Genomic DNA, 13,629 nt, shown 5'->3' with positions numbered 1-13,629 from the left:
TTCTTCCCTGAATTAGGGTTTTCCACGTAAACTCTTGTGTCGTCTTCTTTCCCTATTTCAATATGGTATCAGAGCAAGGTGATGAAACCTAGCCCCGGTAGAAGAAACCAGTCATCAAACTTGATAGGTGAAGGTACGCTGAATAATGAGGCTAAATTAGGGTTTCACATTATTCTATTTATATCTAAGGTTGGGTCTATTGTAAATAAGACAAAAAAAAAAATAATAAGTTCTTTTCTACCGTGGTTTTTCTTCCCTGAATTAGGGTTTTCCACGTAAACTCCTTGTGTCGTCTTCTTTCCCTATTTCAATAAGAAGCAAACTCAAAGTGCAAGAACACATGATCCACCAATTCCACATCTCTATAGCAAAGACAACAAATGGTAGGAGAGAGGACCCAATTTTGGAACTTCCTTTAAAGCTTCTCATAAGTATTTAGCTCCTATAGAGACCACGGGAAGACCTTTACTGTTTTGAGAATTTTGAGCCTAACCATGGGGAAAGTAATTTCCTTAGCCTGCTTAGATAGGTTAACAAATGGACTTCACCGAGAACATTCACAAGGGGTCAATCTTCCAACGAAAATTGTGACGGTTACCATTCACTGCCAACAAGTCAATTGCAAAAGAGCAAAGGAACTTTCCATCTCTCTATGAAAGAGTCTTCTTTTCCATCTCTCTATGAAAGAGTCTTCTTTTAAAACCCAATTCCCAAGTTTCTCCTGTCAGCCTTTAAAAGAAGAGGAGATTTCAGAATTCCATCAGCTGTTATGTAGTTTGGAAGGCAAGAGATTACCCCAATCCCTTGATTCTAGGATTTGGTCTTTGGAATCATGAGGCAAGTTCTCCGTTAAATCTCTCTCCAAACATTCAATTGCCTCATCTTCTCTAGATAAGGTCATCTTTCAAGCTTTATGGAAGTTTAAGAGTCCCAAAAGAGTTAGCATTCTGGTATTGATCATGATTTTTGGCACTCTCAATTGTGCAGCCACGTTACAACATAAACTGCAAGGTCATTATTTATCTCCTTCCATTTGCCCTCTTTCCTTAGCATTTAGTGAGGACCTACAACACTTATTTTTTGAGTGTCCATTTTCTAATAAGTCTGGTGGAAGCTATTCTCATACTTTAATTTGTCTTGGGTTTTTGGGAATTCTTTCCGAGATAATGTATCTTAGTTGATGAGTGACCCCTCACTTTCACACAAAACCCAAGTTTTATGGTTGAATGCAGTTAAAGCCATACTATCAGAACTTTGGTTTGAGTGGAATCAAAGAGTCTTCTATGACAAACCCATTGATTGGTCAGACTGTTCTGCCTCAGCACGGCTGCTAGCATCTTCATAGAGTTCACAATCTAAGTTCTTTGTTGATTACTCCATACAAGACATATGTCTCAATTGGAATGTCTTTATTTCTACAGTTTAATTATGTTGATTATGTTTGTATGTCTCAAGTCTTTTTGATGTATCGTTTGGTAATGGGAAATGATGAGAATGCTAAGATTGTATCAGTGTAGTTGAGATAACCCAGTGTATCTATTGACCCATAGTTCTATTTGAATTGTATGATTCTTATGTCTCTTTGTACTCCGAACAATAGTCTCTTTTCATTATATCAATGAAAAGTTTTTTTCTGTTTAGTAAAACAATCCAATTCCCAAGTTTGGAGTCATTCCAACAATCAATAATCACTGCCTTTTAGTTGAGATGGTGTACGTTGGTACTTCTGCGCAAGAGGTTGAGGGGCACAACAACAATCTTCCCAAGATGGCAAAATCTAATTTTCCTCCCATCTCCTACGACAAACTCAATCAACTTAAAGAACTGAACATTATGCTTCGTAATTCCAGCCCATAATCTGGACTTGCATTTATCTCTTGGCACTTTGGAGGTCCAGTCTTGGTTATCAGTGCCATAAATAGCACTTATGACGCGTCTCCAAAGGACATTCTCATGGAAAAGTCCCCACAAACACTGCATCAATAGAGCAACATTTTTCTTTATGAAGAGTCTATCGAAGATCCATAGATTGTTGGAAGAGAGGTGTAGATCTAATTAACAAGATGGGTAGCTGAGTTGCAAATGCCCCCATCCCACATATAGGGAGAAGAATCTTCTCCAAATGATGAATAATTCATACTGGAACTCGCAAAAGAGAGAAGTAACAAGGGAGGTTCTTGAGAATCAACTGAGCAAGAGTTAGATGACCTCCTTTTGAAAGAGAGAAACTATTGAAATAGAAGAAAAGAAGATGACACAAGGAGTTTACGTGGAAAACCCTAATTCAGGGAAGAAAAACCACGGTAGAAAAAGGACTTATTATTTAATGTCATGTCTACAATGGACCTAACCTCAGATATAAATAGAATGAGGTGAAACCCTAATTTAGCAAATATAGCAAAAATTACAAAAATGCCCTTAGGGCTAATTCAACGTATTTCAACAGAAACCATGCCACTTATCCATCTTCATTTTAAATTTCTCCTTGAGAGATTCCCAAGCCACCACTGCACCAAGCTTTCCCCAAATGGGAAACCCCAAATAATTGAATGGGAAATTGTCCATTTTACAACCGAGTAAGGAAGCCTGATAATCAACTCTTCATAGTTAAGGTTTATCCCGATGAATGTTGTTTTGGAAACATATAAGAACAGACCTGAACCAAGCGAAAATAAGTTGACTGGGGGCCACCAAGCCATCACATTCCCATCATCCTAAGAGCTAAAAAAAGGTAAAGTATCATCCACATAATGGAGGTGTGTAATCTCAATAGCTGGATGATCGTAAGAGAATCCTTTGATGATATTTCTCTCACTGCAATAGTGCACCAGGTTACTGAAAGCATCCCTAGAAAAGCATCCCCAAGAATCGCGAAAAAAAAATGGGGATGGGGTCTTCTTGACAAAGCCCCCTTTTAGCAACTATTTCCCCCCTCGGTCTCCCATTTATAATAATGGAAAAGTTAGTATGTTCAATCAAACTTAATGAGAGTGTTTGCTTCCCCACATGAGCAACAAGCTTCTTTTAAAATTCTTTAGTTCTTCTCAAGCCAAAGATTCTATAAGATACTAAGATTGCAATAAGAGCTGCACACCAAACGGCCCCTCTCTCATCTTGAACCGATTATTGAAACACACATCAATCATCAAATTGCAAACCCTGTGTTACAAGCTGAGCACGTGCTGAAATTGTATGACCTACTAAAACGTAATCCAAATCCTTAGATCTCCCTTGCAAAGAATGCACCGTTACAACTCCAATCACCCAGAAGAATGCCTTGAAATGTAGCTAATCATGTTAATTCTCCTAGGGAAAAGAAGAGAAAGGGCACTTACTCCAATCCAACAATCCTCCCAAAAGTGAGCAACCCAACCAACCCCTAGTAAATTTCAAGAAGTTTGACAACACCCACTCACCAAGTTGAGGAACATGCCTACTTGTTGTAACCTTATGCTACAAAGCATCTAACTCCAGATGGAATCACCATAACCAATTTGCTAGAAGGGTAATGTTAAAAGTTTCAATTTTCTTGTACGTAGACCACATAACTCTGTTAGTCTCAAGATAACCTCCCACCCAACTTAATGAGCCCTCCCACCCTCATCAACTCCAACCCACATAAAGTCCCTCACGATCTTCTTGAGCCTATTGCTAACCGTTTGGAGGAATCTTAAAATAAAGAAAGTGGGAATCCCAGTCCACACGTATTTGAACTTTTTTCCACAATTGAGTTCCAGAAAGATAAAAGGATGAGGTTGTACTATAGGGAAAGTTCTAGGTAATAGGAAAAGCCCCGTAACTCTCCATTATGTAAGCTGTAGATTCTGTACTTCAGTCATGCAAGTAAATGTTTGAGATGATAAGAAATAGACATCCATGAAAAATGAGGCAACATGATGCAGACCTTTCTGTCATTAAACATCGCCGTCAAATTAAATGCATTTTTTTCCCCTTTGAGGATTCAAATTAATTGTTGTCCGGGTAGTTGGATTTTTTTCCCATTTAAATGTTTCCTTTGAACAAGCGGCCTCAAATAATGTTTCCATCCATTTGTAGACATTTTAGTTGTTCATTCTTAATAATGCCACCACTTACCTGTCTCTCTGTTAACTTCAATGACATTAGTCAGTTTATCTCGCGGCAGTTCTAATGATCTCTTAAATTTTTGCTGTTACTCAATTTTGACTGTCCAGAACCATGCCATTAGGAAAGCTGATTTGGGTAAGCGTGTTGTGGAAACTCTCTATCCAGAAAACTATTCAAATAAGAATAGTACTCAGTTATGGAGCTGGATTATGGACAAATTTGGTATAGGAAGCATTCCTGACAGAGAAGTGGAAGATTTCAATCCGCAGTCTCTGATGTTTCCTTGGCACATGATAAGATATATGGATGATAGATTATTGATTTTAAGTCGCAGGTAGAATGAAAGTGTGTGCAGTACATTATCTTATTTTCTCAACAAGTTAATAATTTGTTATATGTTTCTGCAGTTTTTCTCCTTACTGCGCATGGTACTCGATACCATATGTTTCTTATCTGAAGTAGTGTATTTACAGCATGGCATCACAATCAATATGGGTGCTGGTTCTTATAATCAACTTTTGTTTTCTTCATGAATTTGTAGTCTTGGGACACTATGGACCATGGATTTGGCTTCGGGAAAAATTATCGAAATTGTTAGAGGTACATAATTTGTAGGTTTCGTTGCTAAAACCGATGTCGATGGGAAATTTTAATTAGATGATCTGTATTATGAATAGGGCTTTCAAGAATTATGGAGAACTATGGGCAGTTGATCATGGATAGATTGTCTGTTCTGAAACAGATACCTGATGGTATGTTGCAGCTGCAAACTGATGCAAATATTACCACAGGGGGGTTACCATACTTGGATCTTTTATCTTCTCTAACACCCTTTCAAAATTGCATAATCATTTGCGACTCAGGTACACCAATGTTTCCATTGATGAGTTGTTGTTTTGCTGCTCAACCCATCATCTTTTGCTAGTATATTTAGCCCTTACTTCACTCTTGAAGTTGGACAGGTGGTTTTGAAATATAATAGAAAATCTGGTGAGAGCTCAAGCTTCCAATTTTCAAATTTTGGGGTCCTTGGATTACCGTATTGGTTAGCTCCACCTCCAGAGAAGGTTATAGCCAAGTAAGTGTATTTACTTGATTTGGATGTTTGTAGAGATTGATAGCTATGGACCTAGTCACTTGATGAGGTTAATTTATATTCTTCAAACTCATTTCATTTTCATCATCTTGATGTTGTAGGCTTGGTCCTTTCTACATTATTTTTCGTTTTCAACCTCATTAATATTTTGTTTATCCATCTTGTTTTTACTGCAGTGCCGATAATTTCCAAGGAGCAGAGATTGATCATCTTCAATTTTTCAGACTGCTGCCTGGTACTTTCTTTTTGGAGATGAAAGTGTTAGATTTGCAATTTCTCTAGTACAGTTTCCACTTGGACCTGGTTTAGGCCCAGGAGATTTTGTGTTACAACATCATTTTTCATTGTAGATCTAGTCTTGCTTACCCTCAATATAGCATGCTGAAATAGTGAGTCTTTTATATTTTAGCATCCTAATTATACGAATTCACCATGCATACAGGTAAGGTTGGTATACAAATCAATGTTGATCTTCCTACAGATATTGAACTAGTGGAATCATTACATGAAGACAGCATATGGCGACAGGCAAGAGGTACCGCAACTGAAATCTCAATTGTCGAGGAAGTAGCTGAGCCCTCAGAAAAGGTGAACCTACACATCTTTAGTTCAAGTGACATTTTCTTGTTTCTAGAATAACCTGCTAGCGTTTGTGTTATAGGTTGGTTCTGCTCAACAGTGGTATGATGAATTGGATAGTCTAGCCTTTTCACCGCAAGAATCAGAAATGGTGGAAGATAATGTTAGAGCTCATAATTATATTGGAGACAATAAAGTTCACATTGAGTGTGCTGTCAATACGAGTCCTGGAACTAGCGAGGTACAAATTTATGTTAAGAAACATAGTTGTATATTGAACTTTTGGTTAAATTACTTTGTTGGTTCCTGTACTTTAGAATCCATTCAAATTTAGTTCCTATACTTTTAGTCGTCCAAATTTAGTTCCTATACTTTCAATCGTCCAAATTTAGGCTTTGTACTTCAAACCAAAATAGATCAGATATTGCTCCTGTATGGTTTGAGTCTTGAGTGGGAAAATATTTCATCAATGTATCTTTCCGAATTGGATATGCTTATGCATCTATGAAGAAAAGAATTGTTCCGAAACAAGTCCAAAAGGAAATTTTCTCATTTCTGATGGTAGAAACATTACTTTGCTGCCTATTGGACCATCAGAACACAAGTTTAGTTTGACATTCTTATAAAAATGTATAAATTAGAAGTTGAAGAGGTATACTCTAAACGTGTCTAGCTCATAAGCTAGAAATGGACACACATTCAAGAACCAAGCTGCAAGCTCTTCTCATGGTAAAAAGAATGTCAATTGGAGAGTGCTGTTACACTGTTCTATAAAAATGTTTATCCCAAGTTTTCTTTTACTATTTTAGGAAAAATAATAATAACATGGAAGTTGTAACGTTGGCATAATTTTGAAACAGGTCATAGTTTATGCAGCCCTATATTTAAGGCTTAGAAGAAACCAAGATTCTGAAGGCAATGAGGACAAACATCATGCATTGAGGATAGCAGATTTTTTGTACCCAGGAAATAAAGGGAAGATGATAAAAGAGGGTTGCATCGAGTTCCTTATAAATTGTAAAAGAGATTTGAGAGAGCTCATTTTTGTGAAACCTTTGCATGTCAGGATAAAGTTGGATTCTCTGGGTCACCCTAAAGCTGAAAATTCCAAAGGTATTATACTCACAGACTCCTCAGTTGAAGTTAATGTATCACTTGCCTCCTAAGATTCATTAATTTATGTTCCTTGTACCAAATGATTGTATCATTTTATATGGTACCTATTCTGTTTGATTATTTTTTAAAAAATAAAAAATTCTATGATCATTCTATTGTTATAATGTGAAACAATAAAGGCATTACACCTTTATATTTTTATTTATGTTATTGTTATTACTAGTTTAATTGGTTATTAGGGACCAATTATAGTTAGTTAAAAAAGATGAAAAGGTTAAATTATTAATTTTTAGGGCAGTTGCAAATATAACAATTAGGTTCAAAGTATTAACAGATATAACCAAAGATGAAAATATCATTATGGATGTAAATATCGGTAATTCAGATTTGTGGATATATCGATGGATATTTCGAAAAGAATCACGGATATCACAAAAAATTATAAAAATATTGTCAATTTTTTATTGAAATTTTGGAACAAACTTATTTAAGTAATAAGTTGTGACTTTTAAGTGTACAAATCAATAATTATAAGTTAAATAAAAATATGATTGATAATGAAATAATAGATAAAAGTGAAAAAAAAATGATTACTTATGGAATTTTAGGTGAAGAGTTTACAATCAAGTTAATTAGTAGTTTTGTTTATAATCCAGCATGATTTATTTAGTTCAAGAGTAAAATTGATTTATTTTACAACTATTGTGTATCTTTAATATATTATTATAAGTAGTAAAATCAAATCTCAAACTTAAAAAGTGAAAAAAAAAATAAAGGGAAAGAATAGACAAAATATAAATTGTAAAATATAGAAGAATAGAAAGAGTACATTATGAGAATTAAAAAAAAAAAAAAGGTAAATGGACAGACGATAGTTGTGATTCTGGTGACATGATAGACAGAAAAAACAAACTATAAATTACAAATATAATAATAATAATAATAATAATAATAATAATTAATAATAATAATAATAATATAGAAGAAAGTTTGAACATGTAAAACAAATTATTATGAGAAATTAAAAAGGAAACAGAAAAGACGGTCATGAGAAAATCCTTAAAAAATTAGAAAAATTAGAAAAATAGGCCACAAGTGGGTATCAAATACGCTCCCTAGTGTATCGCGATTTTTTCATCCTTTGATATAATTTAAATATATCAAAATTTAAATCTAATTTTTTATGATAGATTTTATTGCTGACAAAAGTCTACAAACGATAGAGTTTTATGTATATATTTTACTACATTTGTAATTATTTAAAAATGTTATAAATTTAATTATTAAGGATAAGTATTATCCATTATAATTATCCTAATATTTTAACTTGAAAATATGGATAGAGATGTGGATGACGTTTCTCCATTTTTGGTCTCTCACTAAATTTTTTATTAAATTTTTTTCGATTTGAGTTGGAGATTCTCTACCAAGAATTGGTTTACATTTTTTTTCCTGTAAAAAAAAGATTTTAAAATTTTAATTATACAGTCGTGTTCCGATGAAAAATTTTCAATTAAATGGCTGATTCTTCATGAAAAATCCTCCTTGAAAGAGAGATTTATTAACTCAAATTATATTACCTATCAAATTATCAAATTATTTATATTTGCAATAATTATAATGTGCTACCATATGGGCGAGGAGGATGATACCTTGTCTTTACTCCATCATTACTTTCTGAATTAAGTATTTATTATAGTTTCTTCATCCAACTGTATATTTATTTTATAAAATCGAAAGAAATTCAAATATTTTATTTAAGATTAAATATTATTTGATTCCTACACTTCCAAAGTACTTAGTTTGGTCATCGTATTTTAAACTTTTGTTCATTTTAGTTTTTATACTTTTTATATTGTCAATTTTAATTGCTTAATTGTCATTTTTATCTCATTTTATTCAATCCAAAATTTAGCATGATATTTAACTCATTAAATTTCTTAAATTTTTGTTAAAAATTTAGGGACAAAAGTTACCATTGAAAGTATAAGGACCAATCACCAAAATGAACTAGAGTTATGGATACATTTTAGAATTGTACTAAAGTAAAAGTACATAAACCAAAATAAAAATGTTAGAATTATAGTGTTAAAATGAATTAAAAATGAAAATACAGAAAGTAAAATGAATATTTTAAAAGTAAAAGAACCAAATAAATAAAAGTTAACTATATCAACTCAAGTAGTATTTTAACTTTTATTTTGAGTTCAACCAGGTGGAGGATTTGAGGAACCTAATTAACTAGGTGAGTTCTTGAACCATATTTAAGATATGATTGTTGAATGAGAAATTTTGGACTAATCACAAATCACCACGTCATTTACGAAATTAATGATGAAATTACGAATAATTGAATTTGCGACTAACTAAAAGTTGACATGTGTTCCAAATTAAAATTGAAAATATAAATTGGCAAATTCTGATAATGCCATGTGTTTTCGTTTTGTCCATTGGATTAAGTTAATTATTTTGGTCCAATTAAATATTAAAGTTTGGATCAAAGTCAAGTTGAGTCTAAGAATATGCTTAATTTGACCAAAATGTTAAATAAGACCCATATCCAATTAGTTGGACCTAAGAGCCAGGTTCATGACCAACCAAGCCCAAACTCACAAAACCCCCTCGAGAACTCTATAAATGGAGGAGTTCTCTTCATTTAAAGGGGTTAGAAATTTTAGACTTCAGGCAGCCTAGAAAGAATTCAAGAAGATTCCCAGACTCCTGAAAACTGAACCACTCCTTGAAACTCATGTTCTGAGGATACAAACATTCTTCCAAAACTCCAATTTCAAGAACATCAACGTGCTCCACTTTCATACATCAAGCATACACATTCAACTGAGAGAGAATGAGAGCATCGAGTATTAGAGATTAAACCACATTCACATCAAATCAATATCAACAAAAGTTCACCTCCACAAAACAAGTTTCTTCGGAAACCTCGTGGAACAAATTGGCATGCCTAATGGGACCTTTCTACCTCTCATCTCTCTCTCAACATTCAAATAAACCAATAGCACCAAAGAAAATTACATCCAAAGTAACTGTTGCAAGTGACGTTTACATAGGACCTGTCACCCGAAGTTGTTCAAAGGAGATCATATAGGAACATGAACAAAGTTTTGCCCTCACAAAGAAAATCTTGGAACAGCTGGTAGAATCTCCTAAAGGCGAGTTTGTCATCAAAGAAAATACCTTATTTAATAACTCGACTTCTAACCGATCAAGGAAAGAATCCACCTTGATGTGATGTCTGTCCTGATGCTAAATGTAACAGTCGAGGCGGCCATGGCAGAGATGGAGAGAAACATAGATCTCTTAATGAAAGCTGTTGAGGACTAAGACATCAAATAACCCGAATCAACATATTTTTTTTTGTTTTAGGCCCCGTAATTCTTCCTTAGCCAAGCTCGATGTGCTCATCTAGAAGCACACACTAAAATAAGAGGTAAAAATTGGTATCATACTCGGTCAAATAGAAAATAAATAGGCACTTATAATAAGTACATGTTCGAGCATGATTGACCAACTCCTTATGAGCAGTATGGGCTAATGAGACATGGGGATCGTATTGGAATTGGGACCCAAAGGAAACTTATACATTAAACCCAATTTAATGTATATATTTAATTATCATATACATTTCATGATTTGTGCAAAACCTCTCTATTAATTAATTCTTTGTAAATCTAATTCACTTGAATTAATTAATTTTAATTTTATTCAAATATTACTTTCCAATTTGATTATAGATCATAGTCATAACTAATTATATATTAATCACATTAGTATATAGTTTTCTCAAATTAATTTGTACAATTCAAATTATCCCTCTTAAGTATCATCTAGTGAGCTAATGAGGGGACCTAGTGGACCTGTAGATCAGAAGCTCAAACGATATGAGATTAATTGGTCAAACTCATTAACCAAGTTAATCAATATTCGTTAACTGTGGGTAGACTCCACTAAAGACCCACAACTGCACTCTTCACACTCTAGATACATTTCTGTGTCTATAAATATAGACCAATATCAATAAGTTAGTCCTTCACGAGTGTTATTAACTCTAACTAGGTCAAATTACCATTTTACCCTTAGGTTACCTCTGGCTTCTTAAGTACCAGTGCTCCTCTAGTGAGCAACCTATGTATGCTCCAACTAATAAACAAAACCCCCTCTCGAGTCGATGAGAGGGTAGGGTCCTTTGTTCAAGTCCCAGAGACACCATTTAAGGGAACACTCATCTACTTACCCTTAAGGTGGAAAAAAGTGAATTCCATCATGTACTATTATGTTCCCAACTCCCCACTCGGTCTTGTCTCCAAAATGATAAACATATTGGGTCTGGCCATCCTCACACATGCAAATCAAAGGACAATCCTTCGTGAACATGAGTTCATAATATACTCAAGATTAAGACTAAGTCGCCTAGGTCATCCTATTGAAATAGAAACCAAACTAGTCAACGGTGTTACGTCTAGTAGTTACTGTTTTGCGGTCCAGTCTTATGCAAACTCATTGCTAGGATAACCTCACTTGCGTGTCACCTACACGAATACGTTGGATCATTATGTTTGTATCAAATACAAAGTGAGCCATATCCATAGTGTTACCGGGATAAAGTATCCAGCCTTATCCCTATACTATAGACCCTTTAAGTTGTATCTTGAACACTGATCACTGTATGTCTCCACATACAGTTCAAGATTCATAAGACAACCTTGGATGCTAGTTTATTGGATTTAGGGCTATTAAGACAAAATGGACAACAATACAAACAATAACATTTATTGATTTAACATCTGTAATACTTTATTGATGACGGTCAATTAATAACATTTACTACTTACGAGTTTTAGAGCATAAAAACCAATAAATGCAAGCGACCGAAACAGACAGAAAAAGTAGATGATCCTAATTATTGCAAGTATCACCGGATCGTTAGTCGCCCCATTGAAAAGTGTTTTGTACTAAAGAAGCTGATTCTAAAGTTGGCTTGTGAAAAGAAGATATAGTTGGATCTTGATGATGTAGCTCAGACAATCATGTAGTAGTGGCAATGACTTTAATGTTTCACCATCAACACCGTTTAATGATCAAAGGGAAAGCTTGATCCAGTTTGGGACTTTTGAGCCTATAGTTGTTCGGTTCTAGCAGAAGATTGTGATGGGCGACTCCCAAAGCAAGGATGAGTCTTTTGAAGAGGATGATGAATGGTGGATCATTACGAATCACTAGAAAAGAAGAAAGTCATGTTCCACAAAAAAAAAGTCGCGCTTCTGCTGAAATATAGAAGGGGTAAAACTAAAAAAAAATAATTGGAAAAAAAAGAAGGCATGGAAGCCAAAGCTCGTACAGGAGGAAGACAAGAATTTTCCTCAGCTTCGATGACCAGCAACTTTAGAAGAATTCCTTCCAAGAAACTTGACAATTATCTAGAGGAAGTACTAGAAATTGTTGCATGTCATGCTGTCAACACAATAAAAAGTGAGGATACTTCTTTAAGTTCATTGGAGAAGGTGGAAGAATCAAAAGTCTTACCATCGTTCAACATAGATGACTAGTTGTCACTCCATCAAGTAACCAAGAGTTCCCTTATTGACACATTGTTAGATTCAAATGCTCCAACCTCTGTGGTGTGCACATGTGCTTCTTGCTGTACGACCATAAGTTTTATAGATGAAGATTTATTGTTGGGGTCAAAGGTTCATAATAGGCCTTTATTCGTCTCTGGATATGTTCGAGAAAAAAGGGTTGGTCAAATTATCATTGATGATGGATCAACTTTTAATATAATGTCTAAGTCAGCCATGAGACAATTCAACATCTTGATGGAGGATTGACAAACAACATATTGGTAATTCAAGGCTTCAACTACGACACTCAACGAGCGATCAACATGATACGTTTGAAACTTATTATTGACGACCTAAACGCCAATAGATTGTTCCGTGTCATAGACTCGAGGACCACTTATAACTTTTACTGGGTCGTCCTTGGATTTATGAAAATGGAGTGATAACTTCAACACTGCATCTACGCTTCAAGTTGTATTTGGTGGAACATAAAAAACGCATGCATAGCGGAAGCGATGAAATCGACAACGTTCTAATTGCAATAAAAACAAGAATAAGCATGCAAAAGGGATAGAAAATACAACCTTTGAAGACTCCATTGCAAACTTCCTCTCCTGTGCATGAATGACACCATCAACGGTAAATCCCCTTTATTCTCTAGGGGTGTTCAAAAAACCCAATGACCCGAAAAAACTGATCAACCCAACCCAACACGTGTGGTTTGAGTTGGGCTATCAACTCATTTGGGTTGAGTTGGGTTAAAAAAATGAAAATTTTATGGGTTGGGTTGGTTTATGGGTTCACCAAATATGACTCAAACCAACCCGAACCAACCCGAAATTTATTATTAACTTTAAAATATATTTTTTTATTACATATAACACAATTATTTATACATATATTGATTTTAATTTTATTTAATTCTAATTATTTTTTAATAATTTATTTTTCAACAACTCTTAAAAGTAGTTTCTTTTCATTTTAGAAAGAAAATTTTCACTATATAAATTGAAATTGAGTTGTTAATCTTAATTCAATATATGAAAATAATTAAATAAGATTTTTACATATTTACGTTATGCTTCTTTTTAGAACAAAATTTTAAACAAATGACCCGATTAACCTAAACCAACCTAACCCAAATATTTCAGGGTTGGGTTGAGTTGGGTTCATTTT

The 13,629-nt window shown here is 34.2% G+C and overlaps 1 protein-coding gene across 2 annotated transcripts in view; it reads left to right on the top strand.

The window, feature by feature from the left end:
- LOC120078755 overlaps positions 1 to 7,027 on the top strand; it is a 23,043-nt gene extending 16,016 nt beyond the window's left edge. For both annotated transcript variants that reach the window (XM_039033062.1, XM_039033063.1), the window contains exons 10-17: positions 4,194 to 4,420; positions 4,628 to 4,686; positions 4,764 to 4,949; positions 5,041 to 5,164; positions 5,359 to 5,417; positions 5,625 to 5,770; positions 5,844 to 6,002; positions 6,622 to 7,027. In XM_039033062.1, coding sequence (XP_038888990.1) covers positions 4,194 to 4,420; positions 4,628 to 4,686; positions 4,764 to 4,949; positions 5,041 to 5,164; positions 5,359 to 5,417; positions 5,625 to 5,770; positions 5,844 to 6,002; positions 6,622 to 6,927 — 1,266 coding nt within the window. In that variant the 3' untranslated portion in view covers positions 6,928 to 7,027. The remainder of the gene's footprint in view (positions 1 to 4,193; positions 4,421 to 4,627; positions 4,687 to 4,763; positions 4,950 to 5,040; positions 5,165 to 5,358; positions 5,418 to 5,624; positions 5,771 to 5,843; positions 6,003 to 6,621) is intronic.
- Positions 7,028 to 13,629: the final 6,602 nt, after the last annotated feature.

Source organism: Benincasa hispida, chromosome 5, assembly GCF_009727055.1.
Source record: "Benincasa hispida cultivar B227 chromosome 5, ASM972705v1, whole genome shotgun sequence".
In the NCBI taxonomy this organism is placed as follows: Eukaryota; Viridiplantae; Streptophyta; class Magnoliopsida; order Cucurbitales; family Cucurbitaceae; genus Benincasa; species Benincasa hispida.
Note: the sequence above shows the minus strand (reverse complement) of the source record. Positions and strands in the feature narration are given on the sequence as shown.